We start from the raw sequence: 25,457 nt of genomic DNA, 5'->3' as shown, positions 1-25,457 counted from the left end.
TCAACACTATATTGTTCTTTAAGTAATGGCTGCTTTTCCCCTGTTTTTTTCTCATGGATGTGAATTGTGTGGGCATTGTTATCAGCTCAGAGTGTTATGAGTGCTGTTAAGCTTTTCTTATGTGATATATTGGCTGCTCATGCAAGACTTGAAGGGATACCAAATAATGATCGGTTGATCCCACAACAGTAGACAGGCTATTGCCCAGGCTATTATAAGTGTGTTTGTTCTCTGGTAGTCGAACCCACAAGCTTTGTGCTATCAGTTCAGACAAAACCTGTGATGGTGTGCTGGCTTGTGAATGGAGAATCTGTCATAATTCAAGGTATATTGTGGTAGAAAAAAATTGTGAAATGTAAACTGTTCTGCAGGCAGACTAATCCACCCATGTATAATGTATTATTGATACTCTATCTGTTATACGATTTTCAATATTGTGTAAAAAAACTTGTAATTTTACAGAATATTTCTGTTATTTTTTTACAGATTTCCACGTATAGGCCTAATGTAAAAAACACTTTTATTTTACAATTTTTTCCTGATTTCATGTATTTTTGAAAACTGAAATTACAGAAAAAGCCTGGAAGACAAAGGTTTGCCAGTAACTTACTGTATTACTTTCCTATTAGTACTGTTTGCAATTTGAGTTAAACTTTACTCTAACCAAAATTAAAACACTTTGACTTTTGAGATTCAAAATGAGCAAGAAAAGACAAGAACACTGCAAAAAAATGATATTCTTCCTAAGCATTTTTGTCTTGTGTTCTAGTAAAAATATTTGAAACTCCTTAAATTACGATACATTTACATAACAAGAAAAGTGACCTAAGATATTTAGTCTTGTTTCATGAAATAAAATCTAAGAAATAGGTAAGTTTATGTTTAAAACAAAATTGTAAATTGAATCTACAGTAAATTACTGGGAAACCTGCTGAAAAACTACAGCAAGTTTTACAGTGTATAATTTTACAGGGAAAACTGTAATTTCTGGTGCCCTAGCTGCCGGAAATTTTCATTTTTTACAGGATTTTTTTAGTTTATTTGTGAAAATACGGTAAAAAAAACAGAATAAGATGCAAATTTACAACAAAAAAACCCGGAGAAACGTAGTTTTACAGGAAACAAACGTTATTTTACGATTTACTTCTGGCCCCCCAGCTGCCAGAAAATGTCATTTTTTTACAGTTTACACATACGATAACACTGTAAAAAAACTCAGCACCTGTGGAGGGCCACTAGTGGACTTCATGTTCATTACCTCAATATGAAAATCAGCCTCACAGATGAGAAAGATCCTGTTCATTCAGATTCAACCAACAGTCTGCTGATGCTCATTATGACTTTGATTTCATTAATCAATATATTTCAGTGCATTTTTTCTCTAGTTTATTCAAGCTCTCTGCCAATACTCCATAGGTCACCATAACCTCTACTGACATATTCTTTGTAGCCGCTGCAGGACAATCTTTTGTAGAACATTGTCAAGTGTTAAAGATCGGTGCTTTGATTTAACAAGGAATTGAAAGTCTTGAGGAAATGCCATTTGCTAAATTAATCTTTTTTGCCTGAGGTTTTATACCTTTTTTGGGTTAATGTCTATGAGAAGGAAGATGAGAGGATAAAATGAATGAGGTGAAGTCCAATCTGGGCCAATTTTGTTCTGCGGTGGCTGCTGACGGTTTATGAATTCTGCCAATAACATCGGCACAAATCATGTCAGAGTTTGAATGCAACAGTGAATGATCAGCTCAGTTTTCGTAAAGGGGAACTACACTTGATTTCATCAAAAGAAGCAGGAGTTTACATATGCATCACAATAGAACATTCTTGTTAAAAACACTCTACAAAATATGAAGCTGTAAAGCAGTATAATTTTGTTTAATCAGTCCTTCATGAGAAAATCTTTACCACCATCCTGAAGAGAGAACAATGTGCTCAAGTATAGTCCCTACAGCTGATCTGGTCTCTAATTCCATTTTCACCCCTACCTGATCCAATTTTTTCCCATTAAGGTTGAAATCCATGTGGTGCATTATACAAGCCCATCATTTGAGTCTGAGTGTCAACCAATCCATCTTCGCCAAACCACATCAAATTGACACATGCGTTAAGATGGAAATAAATGAATGCGCTTCATCCGAGCTGAATCACTCCAGCATAACACCCGCTCAAAAACTGACTCATATAAGAAAACATATAAATGATTATACCTTAGGTTCACGCTTTTGTGGTCTAAGGGATCTAATCTCAGATTCATTACATTCATTATTGGCTGACATTAATAGGTACTGCTGAAATACCCAGTTTATGTAATTACATTAGAATGATATGTTTGTTTCCCAGTTGTGGCGATATGGTCGGCTCGGACATAATGCTGCATGCCACTAACTTGCTTTACGCTTATAATTAAGACTCTTTGCTAGACTGCTCTCTATAAGACACTGCAATGAGGTATGCGTGCTATTAAAAGGCGTTCCATCAACCGTAATTAGATTAATTTGTTCATTTATTTGCTGTAGATTAAATTTAAAGTCATTAGTAACCTCTCCAGGCCTTCAGCATCTGAGGTCATGCATTCTCTCTCTATCTCTCTTGTGGAGTCATGTCATGACAAATGAAACATGATCGCTGATTAAATGTGTTTTAAAGCTAAGAATAAAGATGAAAATTGCAGATAGATAGATAGATAGATAGATAGATAGATAGATAGATAGATAGATAGATAGATAGATAGATCGATCGATCGATCGACCGACCGACCGACCGACCGACCGACCGACCGACCGACCGACCGACAGACAGACAGATAGATCACTTCTAAGCAAGCAATGCCACGTCTGCCTGGCACTGGCAAGGGAACATTGATCAAGTCTGCCAGCCCTTAAAAACGGCCATGCATAGTCTGTTGTGAAACAGCGTCATGGGACCCAGCCATCTCAGTGTGTGTGTGTGTGTGTGTGTGTGTGTGTGTGTGTGTGTGTGTGTGTGCGTGTGCGTGTGTGCGTGCGTGTGTGCGTGCGTGCGTGCGTGCGTGTGTGTGTGTGTGTGTGGTTTGTCCTTGCTGTCCATGATGTGCTTAAATGAGACTGCGTTTCACAGCAAGCGTGCATGCCTATGCGACTGTCCCCACGGAGATAATAAACCAGATGTGTGTGTGTGTGTGTGCGTGTGCGTGTGTGTGCGTGCGTGTGTGTGTGTGTGTGCGTGCGTGCGTGCGTGTGTGCGTGTGCGTGCGGGCGCGTGTGTGCGTGCGTGTGCGTGCGTGCGCGCGTGTGCGTGTGTGCGTGCGCGCGTGTGTTTGCTCTGCTTTCATGGTTGAAGATTAAATGTCACAATCGGTATTGCCTCTTTTCATGGTTAGGAACGTCTCCAATGTTGCAAAATTGTATGACGAAAAAGGAGAGACTGGGTCTGGGTAGGATAACATATGCAGTGCCAGCAACAGAATAGCATGCATTTTAATGAGATTACAAATGTAGTCGTCATCCGCTTCCAGCGACAGCAGGAATAGAATCCAATCTCATTTTCGAAACCAAAAAACGAGGCATGAGCTTCCAGGACCTCTCTTCCATTCACTCTGCCTCACACCTCCAGTGAGAAAACTAGTGCTCATTTTGCGACTGCGTAATAAAGCCTGCGTACAATGTATCTAGCTTTTATATAAGATTCGATTTACAATGAAGACCTGATGGCTACTAAATAATTAATCACATTTTATTTTATGTCAAAATATGAGATGTAATACATTTCCTGCATAAAAATGTTTTGTAGGACCTATTGTTTAAAATCATATTTTATTTATTTTTTATATAACTTTTTTGGAATTCGTACATACTACCTTTATCTTAATATACACAGGTATCCATCAAAAAACGCTGTACTTTAAATTGCCAATGATGAATTTTTGTTGCATATCATTTTATAAGTCTATAGAAATATGCAGTATTGAATGTATACGAATGCTTCTTATGTGATACATTAATATTTTCCTTATATGTAATTTTTCAGTGTTGTCGCCGTCAATAGGGTTCTCGTTCAGACAAGCGCCGTACAGTGTGCGCTTATAAATGCGCTGAGTGGGGGAGAATCAATATGAAACGACTCTCTCTGCCACCTTATTAATAATAAAACAATACGTCTTCACTCGACAGAGCCTCGCCAGCGTGCATTCGCGCCTGCGCACTCGTTCATGTACGTTTGGGGAGCTGGAAGAGAAAAAAATGTGTGCTGAACATGAATGCCGTGGCTCTCATTCGTCTACACCGGGACAGATTTTATTTTATTTTAGTTGATAGACATTTGTTAATTATTGCTTCCTTTGCGAATGAAAACAAAATTAGATGAACGAGTTATGCATAGTTTAGATAAGGACAGTGGCATCACCACAAAGCTCAATGAAAACAACACAAATCTCTTTTAAACAGTAACTGTTTTTATTTAATACTTTTTAAATACTTCTTTTTAGCAGTCTATTTTTATATACCTGTATAATCAATCTGTTTTAAAACTGTACCGGTTAAAGTATCTCTCTTTTTCATATCACATACATCTCTTATTTACTTGTATGGTTTTGAACATTCAGGTATTTCATATATGCAACATCCCCAGAAACGAACAAACGAACGAACAAACAAAATACACATCTTCTGAAGGCAGTGAAACGTGGTCTATGCCTTGGCAACATCAAATAAAGCTAGCAAAATGCACTTCATCCAACTAGTAATGTCACAGGTCCTGACATTGTCGTGCTACGATACTGTCGGGATAAATTCTGGCCACTCTTTACATTGCAGTGTGTAATTACGTAAGCACTACGTCATAATAATGAACTACGTGTACTTGACGTGTCATTATTTCTGAAGCTGCTCACAGTTACACGTTGTTAGCCTATATGTTACGTGTAATAGTGACACTGTAATGTAAAGTTTTACCCTTATACTTTGATATTTCCTACATAGAAAGAGATAAATCTTTTTGAAATGAAATGAAATAGATTTCTTCTATGAATACTGGATTCTGGAAAAGAATGGCAACAGTCAACACTCATCTCAGACCCTTTTCCTGGCTACATATGACATGCTTAAGTTCATTTTTTATTAATAAAATTCCCTCTAAAATCTGTTTTATTTCGTCTCTGTATTCCACTAAGTAGATGCCTGTAGTCTTTCCTGAGGTTTCTTTATTGTTATCGTTATTATTGTTATTTATATTATTAGCATTGTGATAAGAGATGTTCTCCATGTAGGCCTATTTTTGAATTCGAAGGTCAGCGAAATTTCTAACCCCCTCACACATTCAAATACTTGGCTTGACTAAACAAAATGGATAGATGAAAAGTAAATCTTGACCATTGTGAGAAAGCAAACGTAGGTCCGCGAACAAGGAGAACTCTAAACCAGTTCGATGAAAGAATATTTCCTATCTTTCTATATGCATGACGACCATGTGAAAAGCCTACAGTATTAATTCATACATAACAGACGGCAATGTTATAAAATGCTGCTATTCTAACCAGGACCTTTCATAAATTCAGGCCGTCATTTCAACTCGATATCTGATAAATATTTAATGAAATCGACCCAGAGTCAGGCAAATGTGCTTGAGCATTCCCAGAAGACCTCTGCTCGCCATTGTCTCCTGCAAAAATCGTCTTTTCTCCAGATGAAATATATAAATCCATTTGTGTGAGGATGAATTTTGACCTTCGTTATTCTTTTTTATTTTATTTTTTGTGTTGATGGGCTTCCTTGTCATTCCTCGCCTCTTCTCTTATTTTTTTGTTGTGTGTTGTGCTGTTTTCTTCCTTCCCCGTGGGTTAAAACTGAAGCCACGTCACGAGCGTAGACAGTGCAGTCAGGATCAGCGTTAAGCCGAACGGAACCGCTGACCGGCTCGCCCCGTTTCCACCAGCACACAGTTCAAACAAGCTGCCGCGGAAGTCCAGATTTCTGGACTCTTTTTTCAGCTTCTCCCACAGATCTGTGGCTCCCTCCTGACAGTCTGCCAGCGCAGTGGTCGCACATGAATGGAAATCATCCCAGTAACTGCAAATCAAACATTAAAAACTCATTATTCATGTCTAGTTTGCGTCGCACTTAATAATGCTGCCAGCCGTTCCAGAAAAGAATTAAACGCCATGTTTTCGTAGTTCACTAAAGTAGCCACAATGTTAATGTGTTGTAATTTCATGTGTTTAGTAATAATTCAACTGTTCAGTTTTTTTCATTAATGGTGACTGGTTATTTGTAACATAATCCAATTTAAATATAAAAATAATTTAAAACCAGTTTCTTAAATTCGTGGTTTCAGTTGCATTTTTGTCTTAAATCATTTATTTTGCAATACAATGTAATGTAAATCGATATTTATTTAACCCTACTAAATGAAACTACTTTCATTTTATTTTCATTTAAATCACTACATGAATATATCATTGCTTTTTAAGTAAACATAAAATTATTATAAACATAATTAAAAAATATAAATTATCATAAAATATTGTTTATTTAAAAAAGATCATTTATTTAATTTCAAACAACGTCCTTAATAAAAATCCAAATACGGCAATGGATTTAGCATTTGGTCCAAAATAATTGTATGTTCATAAGAATATAATGCATTAACGTGTTCAGAAATACATTTCAAACCCAAACATATCATATTTATACAGACGTCTCTTAATTTCGGATGTACAAATCCTTCTGGCTACTGTATGTCCTCATATACGCATGTAGGAGAGGGCACGAGGGAAACCCGAGTTGTAATGCTGCTCCGAAGGGAAAGTCTCCACATCACGTGTTTTCTAGTGCCCACCCCATCTCTCTCTCTCTCTCTCTCTCTCTTACAAGTCCCCTCCTGCGCCCCACCCCTTTTCTCTATCCCTCTCTGAAACCCATTATTTATTAATATATTTCAGGAACCCCCCCACATACTAAGCCCTAGACAACAAGTAGCCTGCAACCCCATAGAATATAAAACAAAATAATTAAGATTTGCATTGGTAAAAGATAAATAGGCTAAATAAATGTATGTAATTTTTGCTAAAGTTAAAAATTAAATTTTCATTACTTTTAATAAGCTCATATCGACATTTCAATGTTTCTGAATGTGTTATACGATCAAGCACATTTATGCTGTGCCCTATAGCGACAATGCATGAAGCGACACCGTTCTTGCTATAGGTCTTTTCTTTGTAAAGACGGCTATATGTTTAAAAAATCCAATAATCGAACAAAATTAAGTAAATCGACCAATTGCAATTCTGTGTGAGAATAATACAATGTATTTAATTTGATATTAAATCATCTAAAATCGCTGAGTGATTTAAAAGGATAATTCCTATTTTTTTAGAAAGTGTAACATTTATTTAAAAATGAAATAAAATAGAACATTAAAGATTATCTGGATGTAATTTGAACATGCTTGATCTGCTAGTCAGGCAAGGATTAATTGCAGAAAAGAAACAGGAACGGAACTGTACGAAATGCTTTGCATGTCTGGTTATAATGACATGTGGTTCCGTTCCGTTTTACAGATTTGATTCGTCCAATCACGGCTGTAAACGAACCTGTTATTTTAGAGGGCGTATCGCTTACAATAATCGTGCGCTACCTCCCGATCTGATCCAATTACGCGTGTTGACCTTTGGCACTGGCGTGTAGTGATGGTTCATCTGATTATAATTAACTGGTGAAATGTGAATAGTATAGCAGCGCATTAACGCCATACTGGATGCACGGGTCTATTTATGCTCGTGAAGTCGAATTAAGCAAGGGGGCCCCTTATGCCATCTGGCTCCTTTTGCTCTCTCTCACTTTCGCACACACACACACGTTTATATCATCTTCTGTTGTGTGTTTGCACTTTTCCCTTACGTGCAGATGGTCTGAAGGTTTTCCTTCTCGTCCAGCTCCTGTGGATAGTTGGCCATGTTCTCTCCCAGTCGAAGCAGGCAGTTCGAGAAACCTTTGAACACTGTATCACATTTCCCAGCCGCTCGAACCGCCTGCAGCAAATAGGCTGCGTAAAGAGAAATGACCATTAAACGTTTGATTTCATGTGCTTTCAAAACGATCCCATCTCCACTACTTTACTGTATTTAAGCAGTGGTGCTATTTTTAAAACGAATAGATTTAATATTTGTTTTCATTATTTTATTAGGATTTTTTTCACCTTTTTTTACCTGTTAGCCTACCAAATTTTCTGTCACATATCTCAGCGCATTAGGCCGTGTTGAATTTATATACGTTTAAAATAGATTCAATAACAAATAAATAACTAGTCGACAAAAAAATAAGACGTGAAACACGTCCACAGTATAATGTGTATTGAGTGTGAGGGTGGCGCGTGGACAAACGATGATGTAATGGTTTACAAGAGGGTGGGGGCGTGTGGGCTTGTGTGTGGTGAGATTTTCATTCTGAGTGATTTGTATTCCCCCTCCCTTTTTCTTTACACATCTAGAAAAGAGTCTCTTCTCCTCATGACAGATCTATTAGCGAAAATGAGAAAATTTGGACACGGATGCTTATCCTTCCCAAATTATTGACAGAATGTTGAAGTGGAAGGTCATCGTTTGACCAGTCGTGCGGATCCCTTTGCTTAACGAAGCATAAAAGCTGGTTGCTTCGGTTTGTTAAGGAACTGGCTCTTGTCAATTGTGAAAGTATCTGAATATTTCAACTGGTCAGGCCGAACCTCTGACCACCGGCCTCGGTATATGAATATGAGAATTATATAATCAGGCCTAATATGAATACATTATTTGCATTGTGTGAAATGTGTTACCATTGTTATATAGGCCTGCATTCTGTATTTCTTTACGTTATTTATACACGCAATATGCCCTCACAGAATAAAAAGAGAATGAATTCTCCAAAGCCTTCTGCTGATGATATAACTGAAGCAAAATTATTTTGTGTATTCATTCATCCGACAGAATAAATATTTTAAAAACTGTACTGTAAATCACGGCGATTTATCAAAAAATATTATCTCTTTGGCCTTTTGTGAATTAATATATATTACATTATAGCCTAAGCCTATTACACAATAATCACATTTAAAATCCGGACAAAGAAGGTTGTTACTGTATCGTGCCGCACTGATGAAAGCTTACATAACGAAATATCCTGCTATAATTATGCTATCACGATCACGATCGCCATTTTTCTATAAGAAGCGTACAAGCAACCCATTTCAAGCATTTTCTGTAACTGTAATTCCTACTACAGATTAGGTCAAATTAATTTCATAGATGCGTTACCTTGTATTAGTGTCTTTGTTGCCTATTTCGTCCTCAACATTTTCGAACAAAATAATGTTAATCAGACTTCAACATGGCGGATATGAGGATGGGAAATGCAACGAGGCTCTTCACAATATCGTGCAGCTCACAGAAAACCTTGTTCTGTGGATGTTGCTGGTTCCGTATAAAAATGTAAGTAAATAACCCATTCAATGTTCTCGTATAGCACAAAAGACACCACTTTGAACGAATATGAATTATGAAATCTTTTTTCGTCTTATGCACGGCGTATGGTCTATATTTAGAAACAACCGCGCATCGAAGATAGACTCACCTATCTACTGTACTAGTGGTCACGACCACCTTACTAGACCCTGTCAGCGTTACTGGTGTCAAACTGGCACATAATATGTTCAATGAAGTCAGGAGAGGGTTGTGGCAAATTAATAGTTCAACTGGGTTACGAATCAAGCGGACATTTTTTTCGACGAACAAGCGCAATAAAATTGGTTGCGTCCGAATTTTCTTACCGTTTGTTGGAGTGATCTGCAGCCCTTTACAACACACACAAAAAATAACGCCAATTTAAAAGCACCGATATTACAAAGCGATAACTTGAAAATTCTAAAACAACGCCTTTAAAATGATTGTCATGAAACAATAGATTGTAAATTATATTTTAGAGCATCCATTGGTGGATTGCGTGATTGTAAATGACCTCAACAAACTGGACCGTACAAAACTCTTTATGCATCTATTAAACTCACTTTTCAGGGGAAAAAACCCAAGAATAACGCTTATCTATTAGCGACGAATGGCAAACACATTTAATTTATTATTACCTGGTCAATATTATTTGTTTTAAATGGGGTTTGAATAATTTATTGCGGAGAGGATCGGACGCTCCCACACTTCCTGCAACTTGCTCCATTAAGATTTACTTTATTTTTGTAATCTCTAAAATGGGAAGGAGCAGCAGCAGACTACGACATGAGCACATTGCCGCAGTTATGACTTTAAAGCACATTCATTTGTATTGTCTTTATACAATTCGTTATTGTGTTGTCTAATTTAAAGTCCCCCCATTTACACGCCTTTTAATCGCTATCCGGACAGTAACGTAACAATTAAATATGCATTCGATTGCACCAACATGCGCCCTACAAATACAGAACGCGTATCGTAACGTACACCCTTTTCTTATCTATAAACTAGTCGTTTTCGATTTAATGCATCTATAATGACAAGAAAAGCCGTATTGAAAATGTCCGCGCATCTCAAAATATACAGGTGAAATAAATGGACTCACCTATTTGAACAGCAAGAAACAATGAAATATATCTTCCGGTCAAAGTTAATCCCATCCTACGTCCAGTAAAACCATTGGAGTATATACCAATTTTAGAGAGTTTGGAGGGGAAAAGATTGCCAAATGTGAGCGTTGAACATCGCCGTTTAGTAAAAGCAGCTATTCAGAAAGTCTGTGCGATTTTCCCGTGCGGTAAGGCGCAGAGGAGTGAAATGGTGCACCCCGTTAAGAGAAGGCGGTAATGCCTCGTGTTTTTTCTCTCCCTGCTTCACGCCCACATCTCATGCTTGACGTAAAATTCACCGTCGGACTCCCCACTTCTCTATTTTCTCATTTGCTAGACCGGGCTGACCCCCTCTCCCAGTGCACTGGCATTTGGGATTGCGGAGATGTCCGCATATAGGTGCTCTCTGGTGGTCTCACCTATCCACCCTCATGAAGTCTGCACGTTTTGCCGTGACCCATATACAGATGCAGATTTCATGACATCAGGCTGGATGACTAGGGTTGCATGAATTTTCTTATTGAGATTGAGGTTGCCAAAGTCTGGTTCACACGTGTTAGTAATTTAAATTAAGATAGTTTTGGTCTGGCATGTACGGAATGAGCATGCATGAATTTGGTTGAATTTGGCTGTTTGAATAGGAAGACAGTCAGAATGTAGTTCAGTAAAATTATAAGTTTGTGAACTAATGTATAGAAGAAAATATTACCCATTCTGTGATTTTATCTCCACTGCATTTAGATTGCCAGGGCCTCTAATGGGTTGACTCGAGGTAAATTATGCATAGAATTGGTAGAAACTGTTGAGGACTATGTGGTCAGGGATTTTTTCGCTCTGAAATAACATGTATCCTCACGTTAAGCAAAGAAATTTGATCTTTGATGTCAAAGAGACAAACGGAGATAAACGTTATAGTAACAAAAGCCAACGATGATGCTTTAAAAGAAAGAGATTTCTTGAAAAAACAATTGTCACACTTTACAACATTGAGTAATACAAATATTTATTATAATTCTGTAGATGTGGAAAATTACTGGAATCAATTCATACTGGTTGAGATAGGGTTACGTTAAAAGTGAGAGAAAGGGAGTGATGAAGTCTGAATCACTGAAAAAAAGTTCCCTGCTGACGTCAGCGGAATTTGTAGCCAACCAATGGGTACTGGGTATTAATGCACACCATTTTTTTTCAGAGAGACTGACTTCAGGAGGAGAATACTAAAAAGTTACCTAGGGCATTCTAGCTGAAGGAGAATCCGATCAGTGAGGAGAAACCATGTTCACGTCGCTGCTGAGTAATGAGGTCCCTCGACAGTTCATTTACAGTCCGGACGATACAGAGCTCAGGAGACCGATGCCTTCAGGACTTCTCACGATATGATCGACATTTCTTTAGTCGTTAATAGTACGAACATATCGTATTAAACGTTTAAAGTCATTCAATGGGCTTCGGACAATATAGCCTATTTTAAACGCATTATAATGGGAAATGGGAATGCCTTTCGATTTTTCGACGTTTCTGCATGCGCACATGCATATCACAAATACTTTTTAAATTCATGATTTTGCTTCAGACTTGTAAAAATTTGTTGTTGTATAACTACGATCTTAAGGGGTAACGTAACAATATCGTAAAGGCTATTTTATTTCTAGACTAGTATGCACACGATCGCAGAGCCTGAACAACGGCGTGTTTTGTCGCATGTTTTGTCGCCATCTTTTGGCGGAGATGTGCAACAACACCATAACAGATCTGCGGGCGCGTTATCATTTTCATCACAGGCAAACATTTCGTCCCTGAATAATAATGTTAGATGGCCAGTCTTGATGAAAATCGAGTGATGTGTCAGCTCGTATAAAACATAGTCAAGTGGACTGTGATTTCAGCGGCACGGCAAGAAAAATAATGCTGGTCCGTCAGGGAATCCCTGTTTAATGTGTTTGTCCCCATCCGACCCAGCAATTACTCAGTAGCTGAGAGGTTTTCCGTGGTGACTCATTCAGGTGGGTGTGGGGAGGGCTTGGGGAAAGGAGGGGAGACAGAAATAGTGAACGAGAGAGGGGTATTCCAGCAGCATTGATGCAGTAAAGTGGGCTGTCTAAACCATGGCATGTCTCATTAAAATGGAAGGAGTGGACTGGATGAGGTAAGGCGGGCTGCGTCAACAGAGGAGCTTTCCTTGCCTTGAATAAATCGGGTAGGTAATTGCGGACAAGAAATATGGGGAAAATACAGCAATACGCAACGTTTCAAACATTTATTCACCAAATAGATACCAGCAAGTGAGTAAATGAACAGACTTCTGTCATTTGTTTAAATAGAAACAAATGTCATTGATATTTTTCTTATGGATTATCAGATGAGCCATCTGATCTGAGGATTGATTATATAGTGTTTATTGCTTTTTATGCGATGCTCTGTGAATGTGTATGAATGTGAAAGATTTGCAGGAAAGAATTACATCCATTCATTTGCTTTCTGATGAATGTTTATTGTTCAATTGTATTAGCAAACCGTGCTTTATGGCATTATAGCAGAAAGAGAAAATCAACAATGAATTTTGATTATAACGTCGTCCTGACCCTCACCCAACCAAAGACAAATTCATGTTTTTCTTCACGAATTTCAGCGAATAGTTTCTGTATATTTCCCAATTCTAACTTAACACTCAACTTGCTATTCATCCTTAACGCTGGGGGAGGTCAGGCTTCTATCCCAAAAGACATTTAAATCGGATTTCAAACAGACATTAGTGAAGCAAGCCAAGCAAAATTAATGATGTACGTATGGTAGGAGAAATCTTCTTTCTCTGTTTTTCTCTTCTTTCTCTTTCTTGGCGGTCAGTCATCCGGTCAGTCTGTAAGTATGTTGATTTCCAGCTGATTGGTGACCTGTCTCAAACGAGCGCAGTCCAGACCTGCTATCAACACCCTCTTGCCAGGATTCAAAGGGGTGATGGACTCTGTATATTGCATTACGCCACCAGGTAAAATTTCTCTGCAAGCAGAAACATACACGCTTAGTTCATTTAACTAATCTAAATTAAAAAATCTAATAGACTTCTGTTTGTATATAAATTGGTATCACATATAATTATATCGTCGCTGTCCTTCGGAAACCTCACATGTCCAAATTTGCAGTTTTTCTGGAAATGAAATAAACACTACTCTTTAAATCATTATACTGTGTTGTCAAAGTTGACAAGCACTTTTTAATGCTTTTTATTGCTTAGATATTTGCAAAACCCAGTGACAAACATAAAGGGCGACTAATAATAATGATTTGACAAAAAATACAAAATCCCGAAATATGGAGATACAAGGTTTTAGAAGGACAGCAGCAATACAACTTCTCCAGCAGAGAAAAATGAAGGGATAGTTAGCTTATTTACTCTCATGCCATTTCAAAAGAAGATATTTTGAAGAACGTTGGTAACCGAACAACATCGACCCCCTTGACTTTCTTTGTATGGACACAAAGCACTTGGACATTTCTCAAAATATCTTCTCTTGTGTTCCACAGAAGAATGAGTCACATACAGGTTTGAACCACGTGAGAGTGAATAAATGATGACAGAATTTTTTATTTTGGGGCGAATTATCCCTTTAAGCTAGTATTTAGGTACAGTTTTGTAGGTATTTGGTACTTAATTGGCTGATCCTGAATATCTATGGATATGGACAGATATGAGATTCTTAAAGCGGTGTACTTGTATGACTTGAATTTGGTCTTTATCAGACCGGGTGAGTCAAGGCGGAACTGAACGTTTTCCAGGGCGAAATTATACGGATTCCGGAATTCCACAATGACAGTGAAAGCTTTGCCCACCCGGGGACTTCCGCTCACCTGTAGATGAAATTGAGAAACGTTAACAGTTGACTAAATGATAAAATCAGATCATCAACAAGTTCCCATGTGGATGGTCGCTCAGGAAATATACCCGTATAGTGAGCTCGGGAGTGCGAAGGGTGACAACTCTCATTGTGGTGAGGGACGCGCCCGTTTCCTCAATGCTACCCTTCACAACAAATAGCAGATTGGATTGTTCCACCAAATGGGGCATGTACTCCGTAGCTCGGATGTCTATCAGCAGTTTCTCAGCTGTAAATTGAGAGTATATTCAGGAAAAACCCCAAAGAATCCTAAATGTATTAATTAAACAAATTTATAATGGATATCATACTTTTCCAAGCCTCCACAGTAGCTTTTCTGGTTTCCTGCTTGATGGTGGTGCTAGTGACCCCGGTGTAAAATACCACAGAGCCAGTGATGGTGGCATCGATGGTGCAGCGTTTACTGCTCTGGTTCTTAATGTACATGGTCAGCTTGAAGTCTTCACCCATTTTGACGGTATCGGCCTGGAGTTGGATGTCCACCCCAGCTTCAGCAGGTGGTTCGTAATCTCTTAAAGGAACACCACGGCTCTCTGCCATCTGCATGGACTGCTTGTCACTCTTGCTTCCTGGAGTCAGGACGATGATCGAGAAATAAGGACAGGGCGCTATGGCAGCACATGATTCTTGAAAGTGAAAGCAGATGCACTTACCTTCTGGATACTTGTAGTTAGAAGTGATGTCTTCATATTGATTACTGTTAATTCTTTTGGTCACAATGAGTTTTCCCACATACGCGGTGTCCACATGGAGGATCTTGGTTTTTCCATACTTATCAATCTGATGGTAGATCACATCACTGTTCAGCTGAAGACAGGAGAGGATGCGATATGCAGTTAGATAAACAGCTAAAGAAATGCTCAGTCACACATGCGAAGATGTTCTAATAAACGTGGCTCCTTACCTCTGCAAACACAAACTTTGCATCAAACGGGTAGCTTAGCTCCCCATCTTTTATGGCACTGACCGATGTCGGGCCACAGCGATAGAGACCTAAACAACACAAGCAACAACAAAAACATCATGTCAACAAAACATCATGTAGTTATCTCTTTTATCTAATAATGGCGTGCATTTTGGATGTGCTTGATTGGTGGTACCTTTATTGTACCAAGTCACCCATGCTTTATTATGTAAAAGTCTTTAAGTAATATTACTAAAAATACACGTGAAAGAAATGCATCTTGAAAAGCATAAAGTCAGACCAGATGTTGATGGAGCAGAGATGTCAAAACGGACAACCCTTAAAGGGATGCTTCACCCAAGAATGAAAATTCTGTCATCATTTACTCACCCTGAGATTGTTACAAACCTGTATACATTTCTTTGTTTTGCTGAACACACAGGAAGAAATTCGGAAGAATGTCAGATCTCACCCACCATTTACTGCCATAGTAGGGAAAATAAATACTATGGGAGTCAATGGGGTCAAGACTGACGTGCTCTTTAAAGCTCTTTGGATTTTGGATATATTATTCTTGAAACTGAAATTCATAAATTGAGAACAGTTTGCTTGTTCATTTCTGACAAATTATCAGTGAAAAGTGGAGCAAAATCATCTCCCAGTTTGTCATCTGCTGTTAACGCATGTTTTCCATAAATTAAAGATTTTTTGTTTGTTTGATGATTTGTCTTACAATATCTGTAACAGGGCTGAAATGTTGAGCTTGATGAATGCATTCAACTTTTTAAGAGTAATAGGACTATCAATGCACACTTCTTTGAGCAACTTTATGATATTTGGGCGTTTTGCATCCATTCAAAATGTGTTTGATATTCTAATGCATTATATAAAGTTTTATTAAACCCGTTGGAAAAGCAAAGTTAGTTTGGAGCTTTATGAATTAGATCAAATCATAAGGAGGATCGTACCATCACTGGTCTCTTGAGGGGTGCAGTCGACCACCTGCCAGCCAGAGAATTTCTGTGGCAGATCAGGTCTTGTCATGTACACCTCATTCCAGCAGTGATAGTTCCTGTAAAAACACAGTATCCTTACCTTTAAAACACAATAAATCATGATACCAACAGTGAATAACAACAATGAACTGAGCCTGTGTCAGCCACCGTAGTGCTTCGAAAGGAGGAGGGGTGGAGTGAGCTGTTGGTTGCAATTCACAACCTCACCACTAGATGCCGCTAAAATCACACACAGGACCTATAAAACATTTGGATGCTCATGCAATGTTTTTCAAACAATCACCAGACTGAATCTCTTGTTCGAGATTTGTTCACTTTCCCGTCTTCATCCAGCATGATGTCTGTCTTCAGGTTGCCCGTGTTGTCATGAGCGGAGCAGTAGTTGGTGATGACCCTCGCCGGTATCCCCAGACAGCGCAAAACTGGGTGGAAGGTTGAAAAAAATGTGTTAACCTTGCTGCTGTCTTAATCTATTACAAAACAGGACGATATCATTACCCCAGGTTTGGGACATGTACAAAGTAGATTTGAATGGTGACAAAACACCATGTCATGGTTTCATTGTACTGCAAGTATCAAAACAATTCATCTGTAAGTCTCTAAACAACTACAGTGATGTGTTGTGACCCACAAAACCCCCAAACTAACAGAGAATGTGTAGTTGCCATACTTACAAGTGTTCAGCACACCAGCAAACCCCCAGCACTGGGCAAAACAAACCGGCACGCCACCTTCTCTGGCATATTTGAGCAGGATTTCAGTACTTCCGGTCCAGGCAGTGGGTGATGTGCCAATGGAGTAATCTCCACTCCAGTTTCCAACCAGAACACCGTCATCATCCTGAGAGTTCATCTGTAAATATGCCACATGCATTCATGTGAGAAAGTATTTAGTTAATATGTTAGGAAGCGTGTTCTTTGTGACTTCACATCACACCAGAGCTGAGCCCTGCCGGACTACTTCAGTCGCATTTCCACGATATACTAGCGGTACTTTGCCAGCATCCAGAACCAGAAGGCAGGCATCCAGAACTCCTTCTTCAAACTACAAGAAAACACACAAGTGAGAGGTTGAGACTTTCGTTTGTAGACATTTTGTCTTTAATGTAAAGAATCCCGAATGATGTCAAGGTGGATTATACGAACCTGCCCATAGTTCCATGGGCGGGAGGACATGTTGTTAAATTCTCCGTTGTAGATGACCCCCACATCATTCAGGACATACTCCTGCCTGTCACTTTCTTTAGACAAATACACCTGATCCGCTGTGTAGAGACACATACAGCAAGATATTGATGTTTGACCTCATGCAACATTTCAAAGGTTGTCATGTTGATGTCAAATGTGAGCAGCATGTGAATGCAGTTGTACTCACCAGGGTCCCAAGCATTGAACAGCACGTAAACGTCAGTGTCAGGGTTCTTCGGGGTGCGCTGTTTTCCTAAACCACTCACAACAGCCACAAAAGTACGGAAGCGGCCCACGATGCAGCTGGGGTCCGGTGTGATGCCCACCGTCACGTCATTGCCTTGTGTGTTTAGCACACGGCACTTCCAGATCATTTCGCCTATATCTTTTCCAAAGGACACAATGATGTAGGTGCCCCTGTTTTCATTAGGTGAACCGCCTGTGAGATGAGCGCAACAGTCATTTGCAAGTACGGACTAATTCTCCTGACAGCAATAATGAAAACTGACATTAAAACTCAGATTGAGGTACATCATCTGAGTTCTTACTGATGACAGGCAGATGTTTTTGCCTTTTATTGGTTTGTGATTTTCAGACCTATCCGTTTTTAGATACTGTCATTATTTTCTACGTTTAATACAATTATTTAGGCACAATGCTAACTAATGACTAGCCATTTCTCTTTCACCCAAGAAACTTTGAGCAATAAACAAGTACAAGCATTCTGTCTTACGTCCCACCCATGGATAGAGCAAAGTCATGTGTTCAATTTCTATGGGAAACAAAATCTTTTGATATTTTTACGCAACTGTAAGTCGTTTTAGATAAAAGCATCTGTCAGATGTATAAAATATGAATGGATAATTCTATGTAAAGGTCAACCTTACCATGAAAAAATACATTTTTACCACAGGTTTTCACCGTACTGAAAGCACAGATGTCAACGTGTGGTGGTTGAAGTACCCTCGTGAAGTTTTTAAAGAAGTTTTTTAGCTTTGAAGTGTAACTTTCCATAGTTACATAGTAACTTTTTCCATTTTCAGAATCGTCACATCCGTAACAGTACATATTCCTGATAAATGGGCACCTCAACAATAAATTCTGGAAACTAATTTATGTTTTATCAAGAGTCATCCCTTCTCCATTTGTTGGTTATTATTGATTCTTGTTTGTGCATTTTAATGAACAGAAATCCTACAAAGTTTGTCGTCTCTCAAAAACGGTGTTCTTTTTTTGTCACGTCCATAACGCACATTTATTTCCCTTTTATTAAATAGAAAACTCCTGCATAGACTCGTGTATTTTTTGGGATGTTTAGACTCTATCATCACGGGTTTAGTAAAATATAAACAGATGGTTCGATATACTGGTAACAAATACATTCTCTGAGAGTTTATATGACATACAGTATATACAACGCAAAATGTCAGATGCATAATGCTGGAAGTGCCCAAATGTTCTGTTGTTTGAAGCATTTTAATTAAAGCCAATGAAAGATTTAAAACACAGTTATGAAACCTCTTTGCAAATCTAAAATGTTTGAAGGAGATTTCAAAAAGAAGCTCACCAATCAAAAACTCAACCTCCACGTTGTCTTGCATTTTATTGAAAGGACGGTTAAATCTGATATCGATGATGAACTCTTTGTTTCGGCGCACAATCAGGTTGGAGTTCTTGAACCTGCCGGTGTTGTGAACTTTCTTGTTATCCGCTATGCGCATGTCAACACCCAACACTGAGAAAGGTGGGCTTGCTAGAACACAAATAAAAAAAAAACATGATATTTCATTATCTTAGTTTCAGAACATGAAGAAAGGTAAACAGCTTCTGAAAGAGAGTATCTTTAGTCTAGCCTTGCTGAACAAGACAAGCAAAAATTCTTTGTTGTTCCTGTTGACATTTTAGCTTCTAAGACATTTTAGGAGTATGGTGTCTGTAATTTCAATTTAAAGAGATTATTTTTCTCACATGGACTTCACATAAAAATGGAAATATAACTTTACATGGTGCTCTTGGTGACACCCCGTCATCCAAGGGTTTAAACTCAGGCGGGTTAACCTCATCTGAGTTCGATTTGGCAATGGTAATACGGCCACGCTGGGGTTCCAGGTGAAAGGTGCTGTAGTCAGGGTTTGACATGATGTACACAAGGCGTCCTCACGTTAGCCTGAAGGACAGATCGGATATTAGACAAAAAATACAGGGATATTGTTTTACTACAGAGAATTTCTTTGATACATGTGTGAGAAATATAATATGAGGCATTCCAGGCCCAGAGGAGGACATGCGTGTTTGGTCGCAGGTGGTGTGTGTTTGAGTGAACTACAAGATTTTGTCTATTTCTTTTTGTTCTCCCTCATGGGAAGATTGTGATGCAATATAGTGTTAAACTATTTTGGGAATGCGAGCCTCTCATTGGATCCGAGAATCATAAGACACTGATGAAATTTCATTCTCAACTGAGCAACGCACAACCAGTTGTATAGCAAGGTCCTTCAAATCACAAAAACAGTGACGTTTCTTAATGTTTCTCCAAGAAGTTATTGTAAATACTCCAGACAGGCAGGACATTTGTTTAATTGAAAAATGACACAATGTGGGTATAGAAGACAAAACACTAAGTGAAATTTGTATACAAGCTTAGAAACTGTGTCATGAAACACTGAATAGTTAGGCAGGTAGATGTTACAAAATATATATTATAAAATGTGTGCTGTGACTACAACACGTGCAACTTTTATTTGTATATTCAAGATGCCTGACATATTTAATGACAATGCCACTTTTGTGAGCCGATGGTGAAACTAATTTGACGATAAAACAGATTTAGTCTTTATTTCGATTTTTACACCTTTTATAATAATAGGAAACTCATCAAAATTGCAACTGTGCACAGTAAAACTTTGCTGTAGTTTTTGCAGCAGGTTTGCCAGTAACTTACTGTAGATTTAATTACTACTTAATATACTTTCCAATTAGTACTGTTTTCCATTACTTTAATCAAAATCAAAAGCAAGAAGAGACTGGCATTAGCACAGCAACACTGCAAAAAATGACATTCTTCCTAAGCATTTTTCTCTTGTTTTCTGTACAAATATTTAAAACCTCTTAAATTATGATACATTTACATAACAAGAAAAGTGACCCAAAATATTTAGTCTTGTTTTATGAAAGAAAAGTACATAAACTAGGTAAGTTTATGCTTAAAACAAAATTGTACATTAAATCTACAGTCAATTACTGGCAATTCTGCTGCGAAATTACAGCAAAGTTTTACAGTGTGGGAATTATGTTGTGACTAAAAGCATCTAAAATCAATCAAAACTATTATATTTTAGCATCTTTAAAGTTGCAAAATGATACTCTTGGCATTTTATCATTCAGCTTCTTGAGGTCTCATCCTATAAGGAAGCATTTTAAAGAGCAGCCTATTGAAGGAGTTTACGGTCTATTTATTGCTCTTATTGTATATATGAGTTTTTAAATACAATTTTTGTTTTCTAATGAAAGAAATTGATATGTTAGCACTGTTTTATTTGTGTCTATAAAAGTAATTTTAGACATTTAGGCATACTTGGAGTAGTGCTGGGAATTCCAATTCTGGATTGAAATCACAAATTTACAATTTGCCAATTTATCGGTTTGCCAGTAATTTACTGTAGATTTAATTTACAATTTTGTTTTAAACATAAACTTACCTAGTTCTTATATTTTCTTTCATAAAACAAGACTAAATATCTCTGGTCACTTTTCTTGTTATGTTAATGTATTGTATAAGAAGTTTGAAATATTTTTTACTAACAAAACAAAACTGCCCAGGGAGAAGGTCATTTTTTGCAGTGTAATGCCAGTAATGAGATTTGCTCATTTTGAATCTCAAAAGTCAAAGTATTTAACCATGATATAGTTAAACTATGGTAATACAAATTATAATAAATCAGACAAAACATGGTGCTATATGTATACAAAACGGTGCTCAGAAATATATACATTTTCGCAAACCAGTCAATAAGCAAGCTAAACGACCATACAGGTTGACATCTTAAATGTTTTACTTCAACTTTAGAATCGATATGAATCGGAATCGATAAAATTCAAACGATACCCAACCCTAACCTTGAGATTAAAAGATTCTTAAGATAATGAGAAACGGTTCAGTCAAGTGTTTCCAAACTTTTGACTAGTACTGTAATTATAATACAAATAGTGTTTTGAGTTAATGTTACAAATAACAAATACTGTAAATATCTGTGAAACATTTCATTTTAATTGAAGTTATTGATTTTATAAGTAGTGAGTGAGGTAATGCTAGAACAATATTTAAAAACAGGGTAAAAACTGTACAACTCAAATGAAAGATGAATACTTAGTAGAAAAGCTCAATATAACATGAAGTTCATGAGTCATTAAAAGTGTTGTACTCACTGTGTTTGTAGAAGAGTTGATGGGTCTGCTGAGGATGCTCCAGGCAGATGTGCTCATGAGGATCTCCATACTGATTAATATAGGGTCAGAACTTCCTCATCCACTGAAGAAAAACACCTCCATGGAAGCAGAACATCCAAAGTTAACATGATCCCAAGATCAAGTCAGCCTGACACACAAAGACAAATGACGTCTGACGTCTTTCTTATTCTTAACAACAACAACAGCAAATTGCTGACAATTGTTAATTTATGACAAGCATTTATAAATTCATTCACAGCTAAAAACATAAAAAAACGTTAAAATACATGAATGCTTTTGTATTAATGTATTCTGTATAATAAGAGCTAGCTAAGGGCTATTAACAAATGAAACTTGTAAAGTGGATTTAATAGACCCAGATTTCACTTTTTTTTGACAGTCAGTAAAATTGTTTCAGATTAATAATCTGAAATAACAAAAACTGATACTAAAAACTGAACTATCATATAATAATAATAAAAAAAACACAACCGCAATTTGGAAGATTTTCGGCCTAAGAAAAACTCATTCTAATGTCTTTAAAATGAATACCAGTGTTGTTACGTCATCAAACTAGTTTTAAAACTAGAGGCCGGTTTCCTGGACAGGGTTTAAGGCTAGTCCCAGACTAATTTAAATGTTAGAAGTTTCTTGATCAAAAACAAATTGCAATGACATATCTTAAAATATATCTGAGTGATTGCTTTGTTCCAAGATGTACACCATGTTTTTTTGTAAATTATGTTTTTAAAAAGGACTTAAATCCTAATTTAACTAAAGCCTAGTCCTGGTTTAAAATAATCCATGTAAGGGAAGCTGCCCCAATATGTTGTAAATTTAACATAGTTGTGTCACATAAGGATATCTTGACCTGTCAGATAGGAAGAAGTGCTATGATGCCATGTCAATGAATAATTCTTAGTAAATAAAGGGAAGTAAAACTTGGACATTATCTGATGAGTTTGACCCAAACAAAAGGTTGTGTTGCCTCCACGTGCAGCCTAAAGATGATCATTTATCTGCCGGATAATATTGTATGTAAACAAAGGTTATGTATTTTTCAGATGATTGCATGAGGAAGCAAGTTTATGTTGTTCCCCAGGCAGGTAGTTTGATGTAACCCTATTCGTTTTTCTTAATGTTTATTGGGGTTTCATTAGTTGTCAGGGGCCGGTTGTTTGACTTAAATGGGCAATAAATTACAATATACGCACTTCTAAATATTTTTGAGTTGCACCATTCAAATTAAGGCTAAAATACACTACAAGACTTTGCTCAGATTTTGCCCAGATTTTCAGTCTGGACTTTCAAAAACATCTGCAAGTGTATGATGTCTAGTTTAAAAAAAATCTGTTCAGATTTTATACGTTTTGTAGTGTATTCCAGCCATTAGTTGAAGCGTAACATTACGTATGAACTAAATATTTACGGAAGCCTCCCGTTAGGAGTAACCCTGATAAAATAGCACCTCCGTCTGTGTATCCATCTGCCTGTGTTGTGCATGTCAAAATAAAATCATCTTTTTTATTTCATTGGCGGTTTGCAGTAAAATGAAATCACGTCTAACATGTCATTTATTATGATTTTATTATGCTGTATTGTTTTTAAATAGCATTTGTTTATAAATCTTGTTTAATTTGAAATAGTTAATACCTATTATGTTATAATGAGATAGCATTCTATTTAATATTAAAATATTTTTATGTAAAATAAGTTTAAATCAAAAATTTAACACAACTTTTCCTAACGAATTCAAAGGCTGCTATTGGACTATTGAAGGTAAACTTCATATTATGCGACTACCCATTACTTTACGGACTAGCTTGTAGTTACGAAGCCTCTAGTGTGGACTTTACGTTCTCATTTAAGAAAGAACCTAGCCAGATGACTATTTAACCATCATGGCCAATCCCTAAACCGGATCCAGGAGTCAACAACTAACACACATGCCATTGTCATTGACTATTTAAGGTTTTTAATTAAAATAAATCTAAATTGTACTGCTTAATAAGTAAGGAAGATAGCAATAGATTAATATTCTCTAAAGGCTAATTCACACTGAACAAACTCCAACACCAACAAATAGCAACATTCAACATTTTCTTTGGCATTGTTCAAACAAAAAGTAACAGGGGTTTCACACTGAGTTTGTTTGATCAGTGTGAATTAGCCTTAAAGGCATAGTTCACCCAAAAAGGAAAATTCTGTCATCATTTACTCTCATCTGTCATTTCAGACCTGTGTGACATTTTTCCTTCAGCAGAACACAAAAGAAGATATTTTGAAGAATGTTTAACCAAACAATGGCGGTACCCATTCAGTATGGACACAAAACCAATGCAGGTAACTATATAGCCGTTGTTTGGTTACCAACATTCTTCAAAATATCTTCTTTTGTGTTCTGCACAAAAATGACAAGTAAATGATGTAATGAGTAAATAATGACAGAATTTTCATTTTTGGGTGAACTATCCCTTTAAGACACAAGAGCCAGAGATGCTTAATAAATCTAAGGATGCACCGATCTGTAAGAGTTTCTCATCCATGTTCTCAGTGTAGGATTCCAACTATTTAGATGACTGTTGAAGATGGGCTATATAACACATGGACCAGAGCAACTCTGACTTTTACCAGGAGATGGCGCCATTGCTATTTCAAAATGGGTTGGGTCTTAAAAAATAGAAAGTATTCAGGAAGGCTATTAATTTAAAAACGAAATGCCGTTTTTATGTTAAGCTCACAAATGTTTAATTTTGTAAGCCATCAGTCAAACAGTTTATTGGATGACATTTACAGTTATGCATTTGGCAGACGCTTTTATCCAAAAAACCCATGACCTTGGCGTTGCTAGTGCCATGCTCTAACCACTGAGCCACAGGAAAGATGACCAAGTGTTACTGTCCAGACCACTTCGGAAGACAATACTAGTCTAGAAGAACATTGTGTTTCTGTTTTTTTTATACTACGTTTGAACAAAATACAACCAAAAGATAATTTATAACTGAATAAAACCTGGACCAGTGTTTACATTTTGCGAAGTGGTCTATAGGTAAAGTTTTCTGTAAATAAATGCAAATATAAAAAATATATCATTTGTTTGGAATTGTAGAAAAATGTCAGTAGTTCACATAAATGAAACAAAAATTATCGATTTACCTAAACACATACCTGTTAAAACACATACCTGTTATACAAAAATCAGATAAATTAATAATTTAGGATTATAATAATTTAATTCTGTATATAGGGCCTATAGGTCACCTTTCTGCCTATAATTTCTGAACACTGCTAGTTATTACAATGCATTTAATGCAAGTGTTTGTTTCTTGATTCTGATTATTATCCTTTTACCTGACCTTTAATTGTTGAAGTCATTAGGCAAAAAAGGCCAGGAAAGGACTTTGCCAGATGATTTATTATGACCCTTTTCTATCTTTGACATTTATGCATT

General features: G+C 37.1%; 2 protein-coding genes across 2 annotated transcripts; both read right to left on the bottom strand.

Annotated features, from left to right (window-relative positions):
- Positions 1-4,400: 4,400 nt before the first annotated feature.
- nrn1a (neuritin 1a) lies at positions 4,401-10,947 on the bottom strand. Its single transcript, XM_057322219.1, has 3 exons — positions 10,557-10,947; positions 7,875-8,019; positions 4,401-6,044 (listed from the first exon to the last, which is right to left on the bottom strand). The coding sequence occupies exons 1-3, from the start codon at positions 10,609-10,611 to the stop codon at positions 5,816-5,818; spliced, it is 429 nt and encodes a 142-aa protein (XP_057178202.1). The 5' UTR covers positions 10,612-10,947; the 3' UTR covers positions 4,401-5,815.
- Positions 10,948-13,406: 2,459 nt separating this feature from the next.
- Positions 13,407-19,425, bottom strand: LOC130546660 (coagulation factor XIII A chain-like). The gene is made up of 11 exons (XM_057322021.1): positions 18,778-19,425; positions 17,748-18,036; positions 17,519-17,637; positions 17,310-17,417; positions 17,048-17,225; positions 16,657-16,795; positions 16,326-16,429; positions 15,358-15,446; positions 14,744-15,260; positions 14,501-14,661; positions 13,407-14,406 (listed from the first exon to the last, which is right to left on the bottom strand). The coding sequence occupies exons 1-11, from the start codon at positions 19,279-19,281 to the stop codon at positions 14,158-14,160; spliced, it is 2,457 nt and encodes an 818-aa protein (XP_057178004.1). The 5' UTR covers positions 19,282-19,425; the 3' UTR covers positions 13,407-14,157.
- Between the last annotated feature and the right edge of the window lie 6,032 nt (positions 19,426-25,457).

The sequence above is a fragment of the Triplophysa rosa genome, linkage group LG23, assembly GCF_024868665.1.
Source record: "Triplophysa rosa linkage group LG23, Trosa_1v2, whole genome shotgun sequence".
NCBI lineage: Eukaryota > Metazoa > Chordata > Actinopteri > Cypriniformes > Nemacheilidae > Triplophysa > Triplophysa rosa.
This window is presented reverse-complemented; position numbering and strand designations above follow the sequence as displayed.